General features: G+C 36.8%; 2 protein-coding genes across 5 annotated transcripts in view; one reads left to right on the top strand and one right to left on the bottom strand.

Moving 5' to 3' along the window:
- SMC4 (structural maintenance of chromosomes 4) overlaps window positions 1-9,713 on the bottom strand; it is a 36,044-nt gene extending 26,331 nt beyond the window's left edge. For 2 of the 4 annotated variants that reach the window (XM_024563195.4, XM_045197418.3), the window contains exons 1-5: window positions 9,371-9,713; window positions 8,117-8,444; window positions 7,037-7,215; window positions 6,387-6,578; window positions 4,739-4,915 (exon numbers count right to left, since the gene is read on the bottom strand). In XM_024563195.4, the coding sequence (XP_024418963.1) occupies window positions 4,739-4,915; window positions 6,387-6,578; window positions 7,037-7,215; window positions 8,117-8,255 (687 nt within the window). In that variant the 5' untranslated portion in view covers window positions 8,256-8,444; window positions 9,371-9,713. The remainder of the gene's footprint in view (window positions 1-4,738; window positions 4,916-6,386; window positions 6,579-7,036; window positions 7,216-8,116; window positions 8,445-9,370) is intronic. The other 2 variants (XM_024563189.4, XM_045197415.2) reach the window with 2 other exon arrangements.
- A 193-nt stretch (window positions 9,714-9,906) lies between these two features.
- IFT80 (intraflagellar transport 80) overlaps window positions 9,907-21,519 on the top strand; it is a 100,346-nt gene continuing 88,733 nt past the window's right edge. The window contains exons 1-2 of the mRNA XM_053918056.1: window positions 9,907-10,013; window positions 19,864-19,949. Of these exons, the coding sequence (XP_053774031.1) occupies window positions 19,911-19,949 (39 nt within the window). The 5' untranslated portion in view covers window positions 9,907-10,013; window positions 19,864-19,910. The remainder of the gene's footprint in view (window positions 10,014-19,863; window positions 19,950-21,519) is intronic.

Here is a 21,519-nt window from a genome sequence, read left to right as displayed (position 1 = left end):
AAGTTAAGATCCAGTATACCAGTTTACACTGGTGAAAATATTCCTGGCCAAATTACTTACTGAAGAGATGACATACCACTATAAAGAGAGTGCCTAGCTTGGGGTATAGTGGTTACTTGTTTTTGCTTATTTGTTCCTTCTCCCTCTACATGCAATTAAAATGAAGGATATAGAGCTGCAATTTCTTTTCATTTTAACAAGCTCGCCCAGTTAAATAAATGCTAAACTAAAAAAAAAACAAGGGCATTTATGAATCAAAATAGTTCCATTTCAAGTCCCACATAACATTCAGTTTTACATCATTTTATTATATGGTATTCAAAAAAGAATTTTAAGCCAGTTATGTCAGATTAGCACTATTGAACCAATAAGCTATTACAACACTTAGGCCTCTACTTGTCACATGACTGTTAGGACTGTTCTGGTACTCTAGCGACAATCTGGGACCTTTCCTTTGACTGTTCCTTGATGTCCTTTGCCTCCCTTTACCACCTGTTACTATTTGCTTTCTTGCTTCTTTTTACATTTTGTGCCATTTCATTAAAAATCTGTTGAGTTGATAGTCTGTGCCCAGACAACCACATTTTTATTTTTCAGAAATCTTATGTATCCCATAGGAAATTATAAACTATAGTTTTAACTTAGGGCACTAAACTGAATACATTTTCAGAGATAATTTTAAAGCATCAACCTGAATTTAAAGTCACCCTTCCATATCAAGACTCACAAATAGTGGTGACATAATAACAACAAAAAAAGTGTTTCAAGTTGCTATAATTCTAGCAGCTGAAGCTGACAAAGTTTTTTAGGCCTCTATTCTGTTATTTCTAGTTTCTACATCTTACATATACTGAACAAAGCTTTAAACAATTTTTTTTGCTGTTATTTACTACAGACTATGTCTTAAATTATGTTCAAACTATATCAGAGACATTGAACAACTGTGGAAAATATCAACTATGGGTTTTAAGAGTAACACAGAAATAGCAATCATACTTCAAGAAACCACTTATAATACAAAGGCTTAAATCTTAACTGACCGAAGTGGGTGATAAAACCAGGATATTGTGATTCAGCTATCCCACTTTTTGATAATACAACTTACAGAAATTCAACATAAAAACCTAAGAGGAATGAATGGATATGATGCTGTTTATCCTTATTCAATGAAATCTAAATTTTAGCAAAAGCCAAGAATCACAAAACTCAAATATATAGTTATAAGACAAATTTTCTCCCTAATAAGGCCTGAACTATTCTTAAAATATGGGTATTTGAATCAAAATTAAATGGCTCACAATTAATGAACTTTAAATTTTTATTTTGTCTTAATCTTTTTATTTTCTCCATTTTCATTGTAAATTATTATCCTTTATCTTATTCTAACAAATTTTATTCTAATTTGCTCTTTGTGAGCTATACCAGAGCCCCCAAACTGAAATCACCAAGGTTAGTAGTTAGTATCTATCTTAAATAAGTAAATAAATAGGATAATGCTTTAGAGCAGCAATTTTTCAACTGGTATGCTACAAGAATATTTAAAACATGCAATACCTAATTATTAGTCAGGAGCGCTGACCTGTTTTCCCTTAGATTGTCAAATAAAAAAAATGACAGCAGTCAACACAATAGCTGTCTAGTGTGAATGAATCAAAATTATACCTATTTTTTTTGGTCACATCAGCCAAAATAAAATTTTTTGGTGTGCTGGAGAATTTTAGTAATTAGCTTATGTGTGCCATGAATGAAGTGAAAAAGGTTGAACAACGCTGCTTTAGTGGTGGATGACTCGGTCTCTCTTCTGGTCGCTTATGGGTGGCCTCCTATTTTCTTTCATAGTTGAGGCCATTGAACAAGATACTATTGAATAACTAAGGTATTATTGATAAAGTAAAAAATTTCTTTCATCTAGCACAGACTTACTTCTACAGGCTAAAAGACTAGAACTCAAATAGTTTGTATGCCATGCCAGGCTTAGGAGAACTATACTGAATAGAAAGAGATGGACAGGTAAAAACTCAGACCTAATTGAATTTAATCTCCAAATTATTAAACAGTAAGAAAAAATATCCTGGTTTTTGTTTGAAATTTTTAATTCAGATTTTGTAATAGAAACACAAAGCATATGAAGTAGAACACTTTGACAAAACTAAAATTGTGTTAATAGTTGTAGCCTTTCAAGTGTTATAAATACTCCTGAGATAGCAATCATTAATGCAACTTTGAACTATAATGAAAGCATTAAGGGTTAGCATTCTCCTAACCTTGAATGAAGCAAATGCATCCAAACCAACTAAACCTAATTTATAAGACACTGTCACCCTGAAGTGCCTTATGGAGCTAATAAAACACTACTTGTTGGCACCAATAGTTATTGTAATGGGACAAAGGATCCCAATCAGGTATATAGAAATGAATAAATGTACAGACATGAAATGTACTATGGTCAATTATAATCAAACACTTTTTGAAGGCATGTATTCATGCCTCTAAGGAACAGGGTTTAACCATCTTTGTATCCTTTATAGCACCTTAGCATAGTACCTACTGAGGTACTCATTTGAGTGGTCAACTGATAAAATGTAGCCTTACAAACTTCTGTTTATCATGACCACTGGCCAGTCTATACATTTTATTCAAAGTAATCACTTATATCTTGGATGGTGATGTTATGATGTCTCCATGTTTCCAGCCTCCCAAACTACAGATAGTTTTTAAGATAAATGTTATTCAGTGGGAGAGAAAGTAATAAAAACCACATTCTTACTTACCTCTAAATGCCTTAAATCTCTAGTGCAGAAGTCTAAGATTTTGATAAGGAATTAAATAAAAATCCATAGAAACCACTGCAACTTTCCCTAACTTTTAAATGGGGCATCATTAATTCTACCTAGTCCAATCCCTCTTTCTTCTTCCTAACAGATGAGTTTCTAAAGTGCTTACCTGTAAATTTAATCAAATGGAATTTAATCTGTTACCTTGGAAAGTTTATCTTAGTATTAAGCATATCGAGTACTTCAGAAGCACATATTGATATAAAGTCAACAATTTAAAAAATTATTCTCATCTAGTTTTTTGAGAAGCTGTTGCTTTATTTAGCTTCCAGTATTACTGAATTATGGAGAAAGAGACTGCACCAAGGAAAAAGTTTACCCTACAAGGGTTAAAATGCAGTCCACTTAATTTTGATTTCTTTGCACATATGTAAAACTTTGATTATCCCAGGATAATATTAAACAGCACATTAAAGCAAAAGATAAACACAAGTATATATTCCTGCAAAATGGTATTACTACCAAATTTAGTATTATAAAGGGATATATCTTTTTATCCATAATTAACCAAACCAAATCTCATAACATAATAAACATCCATAAAATAGTTAAATTTGAATTTTTAAAAACCCACAAAGCTTTAATTCCACATTTGTGTTAACTGAAATCTTGTTTAAAAATATATCTAGAGCAGATTCACTAACATTCTTTTTAAAATAAGTCTGGGTTATAGAAGCATTACAAATGTACTGTGCCTGGTAACAAAAGGTTTTAATATGTCATTTCATAATAACAATTATTTACCTCGTACATACTCTATGCATGTCTAAAAGTTCTATTTTCTTTTAAAAAAATAGTTGAGGAACAAAGACAAAAATGGAAAAGATTTTATAAGTTTGTTATTGGGAACACCCAGTCATCCTAACAATACTTTTAGTATTAAATCAAAATTCCCAACTTAGTGTAAAATCAGTAGGACAAGATACTAAAGAATATTAGCAGCTATTTCTACATCACAATATAGTTTTGCTTTTGTTATGATACCCTTGGTGATTCTGCGCAGGACACAGGAAAAGATAGCCTTAAATAAAAAAGGAATTTTAGTAAGTCAAAGTCCTGCTTTACACTAAAAACTTTTAAAAAAGGTAACACATAAAGAAGAAAAGATAAAAGGATTTTTCTTACCAAGCACTGCTAGTAGAACATATCCTTACTCAAAGAATACAGGGTTTCTAATAAAAATCAACTTAACACCCAGCACTTAAATTTATGCCCCTTTAAAAAATCCCAAAAAGTTCTAATATTTAAGAATGAAATATCAGTTACTTTCTGATTTTCCAATAGTGGTTCAAGTAGGCCATTCTAACCAAAACAAAAGCCAATTTGAGTAAGCTTTTAATTAATAATTCTGAGTGTTAAAAACGAGATTAAATTAAACTAGGTTAAGTGTCCAGGTAAATTTGGCAAACACCAAGTGTACAGAATCTTTTTTTTTTCCTATATATTTTATCAGTAGAGTTAAGAATAAGAACAAAAGTAAAGAAAAAGAACTTAGAAGATAATGAATCTTATTTAAAATGTTATCTTAAAAGGAAATAAAAACAAAAATGATAAATAGTTGCTATATCCCTGTCACGCTAAAGCAGCACAATAATATTGGTGTTTAATATTTATTTCACTACGCCAATATTTACGTGCTGCTAGAGCGGAACAAGTATGTCAGTCCATCTAAACGGGAGTATCTAATGATGAAAATATAGTTTTGAATGAATTTCCTTAAATTTCTAGAGCAGCAAATAATGATTCGCATCTTGACTAGAATGTAAACCATGATGTGCTGCTACAGTACTTTAAGGCCTCAAAAATACAGGATTCCTTCAACAGGGGAACCCCCCCCAAACTTTATTGGAAAAAAAAAAAAGTAACAGGAATATGAGAACCTCTTAAGTCTTTAATAAACTTACCTGCAAAATTAAAAATCTATTATGGTCCAAGTCAATGCCATGGCTTCGAAGAAGATTTCCAACATCCTTAAATGTGGACTTGTTCCCATTTATGTGATAGGCAGAAGTATTATCTCTGTAGGCCGTTCTGGATACATAGAAGTTACTGTTAGGAATGACTTCATAATCATCCCCTTCCTGTTTTGAGGGAAAACAAAACCAGAAAACAACTGTTGGTACTAAGTTACAGGTCTGCTCCAAATTTTACTCACTTCATACTGAAAATAATTCTATGGATTAAAAATCTCATAGAACATGCACATAAACAGGCAATAGTTCTCAGAAATAATTTTCTTAGCAAAGAATTGATACGGTTCAAAGTTGTTTGATTCCTTCCTCATAGATCACAAAAACCAAAACGCCAAACCAAATAAACAAAACAAAACCCCCACATTCAAACAAGCCTAAAAACCTTTGACTGAAAAAAAGAGTTGATGAAGGGGGACAAGAATCTCACCATATCCAAAACAAACTCACAGATTATTAAACCATGTTGACAGACCAAATTACTAGCCCATTACAAAAAATGCTGTAAAGGATGATTCAAGGGAAAAAGGCTGGCAGTAACGAGGTGATACGGCTTAGTATTTTTTTTTTTTGAGGGGTTGGGGGAGAAAAAAATACCATTCCTAGAAGGTTAAAAGAATTGTAAAACATTAATTGACAACTACATTCCCCACATTTAGAAATAATCAGATTTAACTGAAGTACAAAAATGTACTTTATCAAATTGTAACTTTTTACTTCCCCTTAAAAGTATGTCATTTTAAAGTTATGACTTAAAATTTACATGAATTAAATCTGATTTACTAGCAATCTATTTTCCAATTCAAATTGTATGACAAGGACTTAAGAAACAAAAGATCAGCGGTGTAGATTTATAGTCCTTTATATTAAAATTAAAGTAAAACCTACAAGCCATGTCACATCCCCTTTTCATTACATAATTACTTTTCTATATTTTTAGGTTCCAGCCACTCATTTTTGAACCGTGAATTTCCAAAGTTAATTATTAATCAGGAGAAAAAAAACCGACACCAACAAAACCATGTAATTTGCCTCCTTTTCTAGAAAACAAACATGTAAGGTCGACCCTTCCTGTTTTAAAAGGGTAGTTCAAACTAAAGGAAAGCACTTGCATATCAGATACACAGGACTAGTAGTAACATTAAATTTATTGTGAACTGAAATAACAGATGGTAAAATTAGTCAACTGTTACATTTTCAATTTAGGTAATTTATCTGAAGGCAATAAAAACCTAACTTTAAAAACACGAAGCCAAAATTTATAGTAAAAGAATGCCTCTTTGGCATTCAGAATACTAAAACTGCTTAATGTTTTAATTCTAGAATGGTAAGAACGGACTACTATGAGTTACTTAGAATTAACTTCCCTGGCTAAAAATTTTAATATTTTAAGTTACCACCTCCATTCCTCAGAAAGAAAATATGGTCATGGAGGTAATTAAATCAATAATCTGTTCTGCTTTAATCATATATCAATTTTTTTAAAGCCAATTGAAACCAAAAATAATAACGTGCAATGTATCAGAATTCTTTGTATTCCTTACTTAAAGTTGCAAATGAGTAAATAGTTAAAGTCCCTTACCTTATCAATTATCTTTTGAAAATGAACTTCTACAGTACAACTCTGAATATCCTTGTGTTCATCAGAATTGTGTATTAGTACCGCGAGTTTTTTAGATCTTATTTTTTGTGCTCGATAGCCAAACACAAAAAGCATAGAATCAATAACATTGGATTTGCCACTGCCATTTGGCCCAATAATACAGGAAAAGCGCTGCATAAAAAGAACAGGAAAAAAAAAATTTAAGTGAAGTTTAAAAGGTCATACTATGATTATCGACTGCTTAATTTTTTTTTAACTTGCAACAAATTTACAAATATTGAAAAGTTTTCATTGCTACAAGATAACACAACTGAAGTTTTCTTATTTCTGTCACAAGCTTCAACGCATTAAAAAAGACCACATTCTAACTTTTTACAAAATTCATTCGAACAGTGAAGAGAAAATACTCCCTTCAAACCAAAAACTCACCAATTCTATTCAGTGAGAAAAACTTTATAATAGGTAGAGGTACAAAAGATAATCAGAAGAAACAAAAGTTAATTTGTTGTTAAAAGCAAACATACTATGTGTCTATCAATCAGGATAAATATAATAGTTACAAAATCGAAACATCTTGTATGTAGTAAAGACTCATTATATTCCAATAGTTATTTAAAATGGTCAAATACCTTATGAAAAGGTCCCAGAATTTTTTCCCCAGCATAGGATTTGAAGTTCTGGTTTACAATATGAGTTATCATAAGTCGAGGAGCTCCAGCTTCATTGGTCATTGCTGGAGGTGGGGGAGGACGGATGCTATTCAAAATCTCTTCTAAACTCCTATTATCAATGTCTCCACTTGGAATTTCTAAGTCGGTCAAAGGAAAGGAAAGGGAAGGCAAGGCAAGGGGGAAAAGCCTGCATTAGTGCAATTTGTTCTGAGGACTAGCAGAGCCTGCTAATCTCTGGAGAGATGTTATTTAATAAACTTAGGAATCTGTATTTTCCACTTAAATAGTATTATGCTAGGCTCACACGGGACAAAAATCTTTCATTTTGGTTTTATTTTTAAAATTTTTTTTAAAGAAATGCCACCAGTCACAAAAACCTATAGAGATATTACTCTTAGGAGTCAAAACACTACAACATAAAGCAAATCTGGGAAACCCAAAACTACCTGATTCCCTGCTCCGTGCCTAAAGAGGTGGTTAAATCCTAAAGCTCTAGATCCAATTCTTTCCGTATCTTTGAGCACCTGGAAACTTAACTTTGGATACTCCCTAGCTCCACCGAAACTGTCACAAGGGTTTCATAATGTCATCCGATTATTGGACTCACTGAAGCTACGATGGTTTCGAGTAAATTATCTCTTTAATTGCACTTTAAGACCACTAAGTGAGGTTAGGATCAAGCAACTTTTCATTATATTGACATAGTCACGGTGATGCTGCCTGAAAAAAAGTCCACTGGCTCTTGGCTGACCGTGCCGATTTCCGCGGAAATAACAAGGCCACAAACAGAAATTCACAACTGAAACTCGCCCCCATCTCTCCAGCACCGTTACACCGAAATCGCACTTAGAGTCTAATCTCTGAAAATCGCCAAATCGCTTTCCTGAGCTGACCTAACGGACCGACACGTGATCTTCAGATGTCAACCCTGCAGCCCCTCCGGCCCGAGCCAAAGAAAACCTGCCCGTCTCGGGTTGGGCGCGGACCCTCCGGGGTCCCCCCGCGCGCTTTCCCGCTGAGTCTCGGCGCGCTACTCACCTGCGGCAGCAGGGGCTGGGCTCCGGGCACGGCGGGGCGGCGGCTCCGGCTCCGCGTCGCTGCTGGTGCCGTTGGAGGACCGCGGCGGCCCTTCTTCTCTGCGCCGGGCGGTTGAGGGCTGGGGGCCTTTCCCCGGCATGGTCGCTGCCGCCGGGTGAGAGGCCGGAGTCAGAGAGCCCACCAGCCGCAGGGCCCTGCGGGTACGGACGTTCCCCGCCGGAACCCGCGGCGGGACGGCTCGGCTTCTACCCCACCCAAACCGAGGAAAAACTCCGTCCACCCGCTGCCGAGAGCCTGTTTAAAAAACCCCGCTCCACGCCAGCGGGTCCTGGGGAAAGAAGGCACAAAACCCAAGCGCTAAGGGGGCGGGAGTCGTGTTCTTAAAAAAGTCCTAAACAAATGAGGAAACCTAGACGTGCCTGGGAATCAAGCAACGATGGAGGAACTGCTTAAGTAAGTTTTATTTTTAAATGCCCCACCCCCTTCGCCAATAGTATATGTGTATAAGCATATTTGAATGTAATTTCTAAACGAAGTCATTTCCACACGCTGGCATTTATTAACGTCCCCACGTTCTCGGGGCCAGGGATGTGCAGCCTTCTTGGAGGAGTTCGTATTAGCTTTAGTTTGGAGGAGCTATTAACTGTTCCTGGAGCAGAAGTCTAACGGACGGCTCGCCGCCCACTGTCCTCTCCCCGCCTTTTAGCTCTCGGGTGCCGCTGACGGCTCGGGGACTTCGAGGTCTCCTCTCTACAGTAGACAACTCGCAACTTCCAAATCGGACGCCGGCGGCGCCTGCTCCGGTTCAATTATTTTGGGGTGACTGGGGTTTGTCCCTCCGGGGCCCGCGACAGAATCTCGTTGTTTAATAAACTACGAAAGATCACCAGTAAGGGCTAAGACCCGGTGATTAGTCTCTTGGGAGAAGAGAGTGGGGCAGGGGGCAAGGGGTAACGCCCTTTCCCCCACAGACACCAGGATTTCTGCGATCTGCAAGGCTCAGAACCCCTACCCCCTACCCCCAAGCGACGCTGAAGTAGCTCAGAGAAGTGGCGCCCGGGAAAAGCGCGCGGGAGCCCCGACTGCCGAGGAGCGGCCGAGGGGGGGGGAGGGGTGACAGCGAGACAAATCTCCCGGCGACAGCCTCAGCGCAGACTTCGGCTGCTCCAGCTCAAGGCCTCTACTTTCAGGGCGCGCGCGGACGGGGTAGGAAGTGAGAGTATGACAACCTGATCAGAAAAAGATCTACTTTACCTGCGGGACAGTCCACTCCCACCAAGACTGGAAACGGCTGTATATAACCCCCTCTTCTGCCGGTGTTTCGGCTCCGGGTCCTTCACTCGAAAATGGCGCCTAAAATACAAACTCGAACGGAAATTCGTTACAAATGTGCGCAATGCTTTCTGGGAATCATTAATTTGAAAAAAAGTGCGGCGATTATCACCGCCATCTTCTGGTCGCTTACACACATGCGCGAACTACTGGAGGGGGAACCCAGGAGAGTAGGGACATTTCTACTAAGTGAAAAAGAAGAGAGAAGCAATGTTTTCCCTGTAGCCCACGGAAATAGCACTTATATAAAGATATTACAACCCCCCACACTACACCGTCCGGGCGAGTTTTGAAAGAGGAAAAAAAAAATAAAATAAAAGTAGGGCTCCGCCCAGAGCTGGAGGCGGGACTCAGTCTTCCAATAAGATCCCTAAAAGAGAGGGCGGGCTCCCTGAAAGGCGGAGCCTCAGGCCCGCGGGCGTGACGCGCTGCTGAGAAGTATCGCGGGAAGAGGGAGGGAGTCGAGCTCTTTAGAGTCGCTATGGTGACGGGGTTGTGGGGAAGCTTCTTTGTAACTGGTCCCGGCTCTGCGAGAGCGGTTGCCACCGCTTTTCTGGAAATTAAGGTAAATCTCCTCTTCTTAGGCAGTGGCGAAGAAGGGGTTTGGAATTTGTGGCCGTCACTGAGACCAGTTGTGGTCTCACCTTTCCTGCTTCGAGGGGGCGTGCGGCGTGGAGCATCAGTTATTTTCTGTCTCCCTGGCGTCTGTGGGGCACCCTGGACGGAGCTTTTGGGATGCGACGAAGGAAGCCCTGAATTTGGAGGCAGTCGAGGGACAACAAGGAGAAGATCTGGATTGGTGAATGATCGTGTAATACACATGGGAATAACAAAATAATGATTTTGAGTTATTGGTGTTAGGTCATTAGTGTTACTAATGAAGGGGTGGGGGGGTGAGCTTTTGAAATCATTTGGCTGAAAAACTCCGTCAGGGAAGAAAAGATTTGCCGATGTCATCTGCTTATCTTTATGAGAAAATTATCGACCCGCAAAATATTTCTAAAGATACTGTTGTATACATCGCACTGTGCTAGACATAATCAGGATTATTAAGCAAGTATTCCTGTTCTCAGAGAATTCAGTTATGTGAGTTTTTAACGTGGGGTTTGTGGATTGGGCTTCAGAGGAATTACTAGCCCCCTGCCCCCCGCCCTCAGAAATAGTATACAAAATGCTGTGTGTCAGTGCGCCTGTCTGAGGAGTTAGTTTTTCCAGAACTTGGATCAGATTCTCCAAAGTGGTCTTAATCACCCAGTAAATACTTATTTAGCAACTTTTATGTACTTGACATTGAGAACTAGGAGCCTCTTTTTTTTTTCTTTGACGTTTGCACGCTTAGGGTCTGGCATACTAAAGCACCAATGAGCTCTACGAATGAATTTATGTTGTCATTCTAAGTGTGATGACTCTTGTCCTAAGGAGCACACAGTGGGGTTTAGTAATTCTCAAAGAGGGGTGTGGACACTAACCACAAGTGTACGAATCTGGTGAGCTTGGGAGACTGGCGTGGTTTGAATAAGCATTGGCTTGATATTATACCTTTATACTTACTGTTTTTGTAAGACAAACTACAGAAAATAAAGCTGAAGGAAAAAAATTGGCCATAGGCATACAAGAAGATGTAAGGATTGTCTTTGAAAGCTTCTGAAAACATAAGTTGGAGCAATATGGGCCCTGAAAAAGAAGACTAGACAGAGTTGAGTGGTGTAAATGGGGGACAGCACGATGTAGTAGAAAGATGTTACAGGGAACAGAATCCGTCACTTTTTAGCTACATGCTTGGACAATTTATTCAATTTATCAGTTTCTCTGAGAGTATTTATTTATAAAACCAGCATGTAATACCTAACTCATAGAATTGTTTGTGATTGTTCATATAGCACACACACTATAAGCATTTGATATGCTAAGAACGTATAATGGGATGTCAAGTTACAAGAAGGTTAGCCTTATGAAGGGTCTTGAAAGCTAGGTCAGGATTTGAGATGTGATATGGAGGAAATATCTATTAGAAAAAGTTTGTGCTAAGGAATGACTTGGTAAGACAAAAAAAAGTAACAGTAATTATGTGGAATGTGTTAAAGGCCAAAGAGACGTACGTAACAGGCACAGCTTAGTTAGACAATTACTGTACGGTCCTCCATGTGGGATGTCAGAAGTCCCTACGTAGCAGAATGGAAAAAGTCCCGACACATTTGGAAGAAATAAAATCTATAACTTTTATAGATTTTAATGTACAAAGTTAAGAGTGTAAACTCTTAAAGTCAGATATTGTTCTTTGTATCTTTGAATTAGTGATGAAGGGATAGGAAGAAAGCTAAATCACAAATAAATTCTAGTTTTACTGCCTTTGATGATTGTTCTAAATAATGGTAGGTCTTAATGATTGATGAGAAAGAAATGTAATTTCAGTAAATCAATAAAGTGACTGATGGCTTTAGATTTAGTTGAACCTAACCACGCCCCATTCACAACAAATATTTCAAAACAGGCTTAAACCAGATAATGAAGAAAAGACATCCATAATAAACAGCTACAGATCAGACTTAAATCTACAGTGAAAATAGGACTCAGATTAAGAAGTGATTTGAGAAAAGATTGGAGTCACAAGAAATAAAGACTCAATTAATCCCTGCCAATACTTTGGATACTTCTCATGAAATTAACACTATCTATTTATAAGAAGAGGCTGGTCCAATTGAAATAGACTAGTTTATAATCATTTCAGAAAGTATAAGTCTCATCTTTCTGGTTCAAAATTATCTACTAACAACCATTATCTATAATTTCAGCCAGACAGGGAAGAGAACCCACACTTTTTACATTTTAAAGTTAAATTGTACTCCACAAGAAGAAATAAGTTCAGAAAAAAGTTGGAATTAGAGTTAAAACCCACATTTGCAATTCTTTTTAAGTGCATAATTTTATCATTATTACAATACATGTGTGGTCACAACATATCATAAAGTGAAATTAGTTTTGTGGGTAAATGTCTAAAAATACTAATCAAGTTTGTGTTTTAAATATTTGAGTTAATTAGATATTAACTAATAAATCAAAATGAATAAACATGAACTTATGTAAGTGATGTATAAGTACTTAGAGACTATTGTTCAAGGTTAATAAATTGGATATAGACAGGACACATAGTAATGACTATTCCTCTTGATAATATAGGTCCCTAAGTACATTAACCTTGTTGAAACTCTCACCTAACTTAATGCAGAAAAAATAGAAAGTGAGGAAGCAGAAGAGATTTTCTGGGAAGGACCATTTTGAAAGATGAGCTGTTTTTAAAATTCATGTTTGTTAGGATTATGGAAATATATGCATATATCCCATGGGCAGTAGCAGTTAAGAGTATAGCTCAAGAGAGAAAATAGGATGAGGTAGTGTTATAAGAATAGTTGGAACACTAAAAATAGACTAGGTTTTTAAAATTGTGAGTAAAGAGGGGATAACATCAGAAAATTTTCATTCTTAGAATCTAGGAAAAAGAAATAATTGTAGTAATGTCTCTGGTAGGACTCTAGATTACATGTAACAGAAAACCCAATCCTATTTGTCTTAAGAAAAAAAAATTGGCTCCCATAACCAAAAATCAGGTGAGCATAACTGGATTCAGTGTTCAAACAAAGACAGCAGGATTTGGTTTCTGTCTTTGCTCTGCTTTGCATACCATTGTCTTCCTATTATTCTCAGGCTCCACACCGTGGCCTTAGGCGCCTCTCTGGGGTGAGTCCCTACTGTGGTAAAATAGCTACAGTAACTCCAGTCTCAAATCTTCTAAAATTAAAGACTGGGGGGTAAGAAGAGTTTTTCTTCCCCATCATTTATTTGAATAAGAGTCCTGGGCCATTTTTGAAGAAGTCTCTGTGCAAAGGGAATGGAATTTTCTAATTGACTGAAGTCTGGGTCTCATGCTGGCTCTATTCCAGCCGCAAGAGTTAAGAGTCTGTGTTCCAAGAGAAATTCTTTGTAGCTAGGACCAGAGTGAATATATGCAGGGCGACAAAAGTCCCAATTTGCACTATAAATAGGTAACAATGATTAAGTTTTTACTATGTTTCAGCACTCTACTAGACATTTTATGTACTTATTCATCATAATCAATCTGAAGTAGGTATTAACCCCATTTTAAATAAGGAAGAAAAGTGTACAATATGTGCAAGACCACTAGGATGGGGTCACTTATAAGAAAGGGGTCAAGTGTAGTAGAGACTACAAAGAGAATGGGAATGGTGATCTTATGAAAAAATAACATTGTGTTTTTTAAAAATGCAGAAATGCATAAAGAAAAATATAATTGGGCCATAATCTTATTACTCACTTAATTCTATAATAAATATATGACTATATAGATAAATAAAATGCTATGAACATGTTAAAACCTCAAATACTAAAGCCCTGGCTGGTGTGACTCAGTGGACTGAGCACCGACCTGCAAACCGAATGGTTACTGGTTTGGTTACCAGTCAAGGTACCTGTTTGGGCTGCAGGCCAGGTTCCCAGTGGGGGGTGTGTGAGAGGCAACCACACACTGATGTTTCTCTCCCTCTCTTTCTCTTTCCCTTCTCCTCTGTCTGGAAATAAATAAATAAAATCTGTAAAAAAAAAAAAATTTCAAACACTACAGAAACATATAAAATGAGAATTAAAAGCTGCCCTTTTCATCCCAATGCCCCTGCCTTCACAGACATCTCCATTAAGGGTTTTGTATATCTTCCCAGAAAAATATTTTAGTATCCAATAGCTTAAATATATATCCCTTTTTATTACACAAAAAGGATTGAGTAATATAATATTGCTGTATACCTCTTGCCATTTATTATAGACATCATTCTCTATCAATATATCCACATTTCATCTCATTTTTTAAGTAGTTGCATAGCACTCAATATATCAGTTGAGTGTGATTCTTTTATGCTGGTTGATGAATTAAAAGGATGAATTAAAGATGACTAATTTTTCAATTTTTGAATTGCATGGTTTATTGGCTAGAATAAAAATAAACACTGTATTTATTAGGACACCGTGCAAAAGTATTATAAACATAACCAATGAAAATAATATTAAAGTATGATTGGCAAGATATAGCTATAATGATAACTAAAATTGCAAGGAAATGTAAATGTCATACTATATACTACACTTTAGCAAATGCATATGGAATTGGAGTGGGGTGGGGGTCGGAGGTCTTTTGTAATTGAACTATACTGCCATTTGAAAACTGTTTCCTTTGCTTGTTGTGTCTTTGAATCTATCCCTGGAAATGGTGAGCCTGCCTCTCTCTTCCCAGTCATACAAGAGAGTTCTTGTATAGTTCCACGATGGGACCAATCTGAATAAAAGCTCTACCTCTCTTCCTTTTCTTCTTTTCTGGGAATGAAACCGAGGCGTCTGATTAGAGCTATCAGTTAAGAAGATTGTTGATAAAAATTGCACTTTTAAAAATAAGACCTTGGGTAGTCATAAACAAACCATTAATTTCAACTATTAATATCAATACACAAGGTTAGCCAATATGCAAATCACCTAAAAAGAACTTGGAATTAATGTGCTTATGATCTAGCTCTTACATTTCTTATTTATCCTTTGCATTCTTGTTCACTATTGAGGCTTTTCTGCTTCTTTATTTGTATGTACAGTCTTGTTGACAAATCATGCCTTCCTGCTGAAACTTTCTGCTTTTGTTAGTGTTTCTATCTCTATTTTATTTCTTAAATATAATTCTTTTCTTTTTTTTTTTTTGCAAACCATTGTAACAATTTTTAAGTGTACAGTTCAGTGGCATTAAGTTCGTTTGTATTGTGCTGCTATCACGTCCATCCATCCATAGAACCCTTTTCATCTTGCAGAAGTGAAACTCTGTACCCATTAAACAATAACTCCCCAGTTCTCCTAACCTGCATCCCCCTGCAACCACCATTTTACTTTCTGTCTGTATGAATCTGACGACTCTAGATACTTCATACAAGTGGAATCATACAGTTTCTGTGCTTTTGTGACTGGCTTATTTCAATTAGCATAATGTTAAGTTTAATTCTTAACATTAATACTTAATTCTCTTTTCTTAGTTCTAACTCTGTTCTAGAGTATAAACACATATATCCATAAAAGGAACCCTAATAGGGCTCTCCGGATAAAGATTTGATATTGTTGTCTTGAGTTTGAAGGCTGAAAATTCAGGCAAAATTTCTTGTTTCAGTCTGGAAGCAGAATTCCTCCTTTGGGAAACCTTGGTCTTTGCTTTACATCAACACTACACAGTACCTAAGAGGCCAGTTCCAGGAAGGAGGCTACAGTGTAAATTGATTATCCACCTTCCCTTAAGAGACCACTGGGACTATTTTATCATACCTTACACCCCCATTTACCTCATTCAAGACTCTTAATTCCCTGCATTAGTTGGTTAGTAGGTTGAGCTATTGATGACAGTAACTTAAACGTGATAAAACTTTATTCTCTATCACACAAAATTCTGAATAGGTAGTATAGGACTGATGTGACTCCCCACGAGGCCAGGAGTCTTGGTTCTTTCTATCTTATTACTGTGTTATACATGGCCTTGATGGCACAGCATGGAAAGTGTTACTCTTATTTTCTAAGTTTTTATTTTCCACTTGCTGTGATTTTAATAACTTTTATAAGAGGTAATAAAATAGCTTCCTTAAAAAGTAAATGAGTTACTTCTGTGGGCACATTACTTTTGAGCAGTGTTATCTACCCCCACAGAATGTAAATCCCAGATTGGGCCGCTAGGTTGATGATGTTGTAGTATTTCCATGTGGGTTTCAGGATTGTTAAATGTCCTGTGAGGCAACACCTAGTTTCTAGGGCAGCTGGAGAAACAGGTATGGTGGCCAGGTATGTAGCAAAAATTCAGAATTTTCTATCACATAAGTAGGGGTAAATGAATATTGGAGGACAGTCACCTGTTTTGAGCATTTCCCACTAACTGTTCCAAACTCTCATCTCTTTCCAATCTAAATCCTGCCACTCACTCTACCTTTTGGAACTCACAGTGTATCATTGGCCAAATCTGTGTCCTCAGCCTTTACTCTAATTTATTTCTTTTACCTTCGTAGTCTAACTTAAATCTGGATGTTTCCTAAAGAAACTACTTTCCCCATGCTCCTTTCAAGTGGAGGCTGTTTTGCCTCCAAGACTCCCTTGTTTATCATTAGTGTATCCCAGCAATTGATTCTTTTTCCTCTTCATCTCTAAAATCCCCTACTCTCTTTGCAACGAGTCCTACCAGATTAGATCATTCTCTACCCTGCCTTTGTACAGTCATTTGCAGATCTCAGCTATTTTTCCTTATTCTATGAATATTCTGTCTCTATGTCCACCACTATTCCTCTCATTACTCTTAGTAATTTAATATCTACAAATCAATCCATCCCATTCCCTGGCCTGTCAGTTCCTTGACTTTGGCCAGCTACTTTTCAGTCTTAACCTACCTCATCATTACCAATACTCCCCAAATCTGTTGTAAGCATCTGATTATATGTCTCCACTTGTTTTTCTTTGGTTTACTTCCTGTAGAATCTTAATGCAGACAACACTTCAGACTTCAGTAGGCCTTCTAGGCCTTTGAAGCAACCACTTTTCATGTAGCTGGGAATTCTCATCTTATCCATGGCTTTGAACATGATCTTTGTGCTGACAACCTTCAAAGTGATATTTCATTGTTATCTCCAGCTCTGTCATCTTCCTTGACTCCAGACTTGTATATCCTATTTATCCTTGAATTCTCTGTTCAGGTATCTAATGAGCACCTTAAACTTAACATATCCAAACCAGAGTTTTTGATATCATCCCTTCCAACATTTTCCTCCTCAATCTTCCTCATTTCAGTAAATGGCAACTCGATTCTGCCTGTTGAAGCTTCAGCATCCTTTTTTATTCTTCTTTCTCTTACATCCAATTCATCAACAAATCCTATGGAATCTTATTTCAAAATATATTCAGAATATGACCACTTCTTACCAGTTTACCAGTACTGCCTTCCTTATCCAAGCTACTTTCCAGATTCTTGAAATCTTAGCTGGCCTTTATGTTTCCAGTCTTATTCATTCTTGCTTTGTTTTTGTTTGTTTGTTTGTTTGTTTGAAGTATTCTTATCCATACTGACACTTTAAAAATGTCAATTTCCTGCCACTCCCTCACTCCCTCTGTCTTAGCCATACTAGCCTTCATGATCTCACTTAACCTTAAAAGCATTTAGAAGAGTTTGAAAAGAGTAAGTGTAGGAGAAGGAAGATCAGTTCTTGGGTAACTGCAGTAATCTAGGCAGAGGATGATGGTGGCTTTGAACTCTGATGGACGTGCTGACAAGTAGTCAGATTTGGAGTATATTTTGGTAGCTGGACTATCAGGGTTTGCTGAGCACATTCTTTTTCTCTTAAGCCTGGTGAATGTTGATCCACAGTAGACCAAAGACAACTTATAAATGGTTTTTGGTAGCAAAGGCGTAGTTGCTCCCATGTACTCCCTATACAAAGTTGTGAAGTAGATCAAGTTATCTATATTCAAGAAACTTTCTTTTTATTATTCCTGCCTCCCCCACCCCACCCCTAATACCACTGACTAGTCAGATCCCTGGTAACAAATGCCTTTGGGCAGATAAAAATGCCTCAACACAGCCCTCAGGCAGCTCTGCGCTTCTCCAAATTGACTGTTCTAACACTGTATTTTCATTATTCCTCTATTTTGTTTCACATCAGAATGCACATTGGCTTCATGCAAATCATCTCAGCAAAATAGGATGTATGGGGAAGATCTTTCTGAGCAAGGGAGAATCTTCCCAGTGTTAGAATGCCACCCTCCTCTTTCTGTAATTCCTTGGCACTGTGTTTTTGAATGGTTGCAGATTCCTTTCTCATAAAAAAAAAAGAGAAAAATTCTTCCTAATTATTATGGATTTCATGTTTGAGGTATTTTGATCTAGATTACATCATGCCTTTTTGTCAAAGATCTTTTAAGTTTCTGGTTGAAATGTATATTCAGATTTTATCTATAGTTTCTTGTGTTGTCATTTCCAGAAGCAACAATTATCTGCTGTTATTCTTTTAAAATCCTTATAAACTGGGTGAATTTGAATTACTGTGAAAAAGCAGAATTTTATAAATGTGTTTACTCTTTTTCCCTCACTAATTAGAAGAGATCTGATGGAAGGGAGGAAGAAGTTTTGAGAAAAACGTTGGAGCTCTTAGGGACCAGAAGGGAGCCTGTGAAGTGTGGCAGGGAGGGATTGTATTCTTTCTCTGGCTGCTATACAGTTTCCTACTTCTGACGTTGAACAGAAATCTTTCTGAGTGAACTGGAAGAGAGAGGTCTCCTTACTCTAGTTGCATATTGGCTGACCATGAAACTTCAGATTTTTTTCTGTGGTTTTAACAACGTTTTCCTTCCAATTTAACAAATTTACAAGTACAATAAGTGACAAAGTCGCTTTGAAATACAGCTATATTTAGCACCTTGCTGATCTAAAAGTCTTCCTGGACTGGGGGGAATGAGAAGTTATCTGAGGGAGGCCTGCTGAATTCTGATCAGCACATTCTTTGATCTAGTTAGCAGTAATTTTCTACTTGGTGAGGAGGATTTTGTTCCTTTAATGACACTTTTATTTAATTAATTTGTTTTCTTATTAGGTTAGTGATATTACTCAAAAATAATCTTATAACTACAAACTGAATTTAGACAATTTAGCATTTTCTTGATTTGTATCTTTTGATGACCTGGTTATTTTGTGGGGGGGTTGTTAGTCTTCTTTTCCCAAATTTTTATTTGTCAATTATATGTGATTTTTATATAACTTTAAAAGGGATTTATTACCTGTGCCCTAAATAACGCACTTGTTTTTCACTGCCACTATGGCAACCCTAACTGTTGGGGTGGTTTGTCTACCTCCAATAGAATGTAAATCTCAGATTGAACCACTGGGTTGATGACATCATGATATTTCCAAGTGGGTTCTAGAGTTAAGGCCCTTAATATCTTAGTCCTTGATCAGACTTTGGGATTTAAACTGATATATTCGACAGGACCAACATTGATTTGCCATTGATGGGATTCCCACTTTACAGAATGTTTGGATTTGACCTCAGGATAGCTTTTGGAAATTACTTACCTGACCAGATTTAGTGGTGGTCTGCACTTGTAGGACTGTTTCAGGCATGGTGCAGAGGACCTCTGGGGTCCAACCCAAGGCCTCCAATCACTCCTTGGCAGGATTAGCACATTGACTAGTTTTCTTCCTCTTTTATGTCTTTAATACAAGCAGAATTGAAATTGTGTTTCAGTGTCCTTGAGGTGCTAAGGTGTTTTGCTTGCTTGTATTTTTGTGTGTGTACATGTGTTTGTTTTTAATGCAGATTTTCTATTTTCCCCCTAACTTTTATTTTTTACAGTGAAGACAGTCAAGTTGCATTTTAAAATTTTGCTGGAAAGTGGAAACATGAGACTGAAGATATCTCTTTTAAAAGAACCAAAGCATATCCTTTTAACATTTACAGACCATATTGGGATCATCTTGCTAGAGTATTGTTAAAAGTTTTGTTCTATTTTGTATTCTACTTGGATAATTTTTTTTCCAAAAAAAATCATTCCTTTAATGGTAGCTTAACTAAATTGTTTTGAAATATTGAGATCATGTGTTGCAGGTAATTCTCCAAAGTAAACTATTTGCTCTAAATCTTACTTTCAAATTCTTATTGACATTTTTCTTACTTTATTTAAGTACTTAAGTACATAAAACACAGTTTTGTTTAGTCTAGTAAGATCTTAAAGAGAAGCTTTCTTTTTTAACCAAGTAATTTCTTTGCTAGTGCAATTTAGTGTGTTTTTAAATGAGTTCTGCTCTATCCATACTCATGATAAAGTGGAGAACAAGCTGGGAAAATCTGACCTTTATTATTTCATGGAGTCAGACCTTTATTATTTCATGCAGGAAAATGGCAGTTACAAATATTTCCTTGTCTTGGCTGGTGTAGCTCAGTGGACTGAGCGCTGGCTGCCACAAACAAAGGGTTGCCGGTTCGATTCCCAGTCAGGGCACATGGCTGGGTTGTGGGCCAGGTCCCAGTTGGGGGAGTGTGGGAGGCAACCACACGTTGATATTTCTTTTCTTCTCTTTCTCCCTCCCTTTCCCCTCTCTCTAAAAAACTAAATAAAATCTTAAAAAAAAAAAGAAAAGAAAAAGAAACCGCTAATCCAGGGGGACAGTGCTGAGCTGATTTGATACAGTGATTTGCAGAGGGAAAACATTTTTTTAAATAAATATTTTCTTAAACACGTGACCCTGTAGTTTGTCATCAAGATTCCCAGTTGTGTTTCAGGAACATGTGGGAGGCCCCTCTACCTCATTCTTATTTATACTGGTGCTTCTAAAAGTATGATCAGCAGACTTCATTACAGGCCTATAAAGGGATAAGTACAAGAATCGAAAGTATGAACTAAAAAATTTTGTAACAATTTGACATTGTGACACCATCCAAATATAAGATTATATTTTTAGTAATTCATTTTAATTTTATCTTACAAAATGTTTGCGACAGATTTGAAATCAAGAAAAATGTGTTCCTTCAGAGATAGAAAAGCACTGATTTAGGCATTTGATCAAATCTTTTGAATTTATATTGCCTGCTTGTTTTACCTTTTAAGTGAAGATATAATCCCTCTTATTTCTACTTAAGTCATTTTTACTGCTTTTTCAAAGCGTGCCCTCAGGTGTTCATGACACATACAATTGTGGCATATGCAAGATTCATGCCATTTACAAGAGTCTGACTATGTCCATTATCTGTGTTTACCTTTCTTTTCAAGCTTGAAGAATAATAGTCTAATAGCAGTCTTTTTAGACTTCCTTAATCTGGTGGTCTTCTTGTTTCCCTCCTGATTGCAGTTGTCCTGTTAGCCTGAAGATACATCATGCACGTCTGATGTGTATCTATAGCAGTTTACATAAGGAGAAGCTTAACATGTTATGTTTCGGTGTGTGTGGTTTTCTCCTTCTCTAAGTTTTACCTAACATTCTCCCTTTCTAAAGCTCTTACCTAACATTATTT

Source organism: Desmodus rotundus, chromosome 2 (assembly GCF_022682495.2).
Source record: "Desmodus rotundus isolate HL8 chromosome 2, HLdesRot8A.1, whole genome shotgun sequence".
Lineage (NCBI taxonomy): Eukaryota > Metazoa > Chordata > Mammalia > Chiroptera > Phyllostomidae > Desmodus > Desmodus rotundus.
This window is presented reverse-complemented; position numbering and strand designations above follow the sequence as displayed.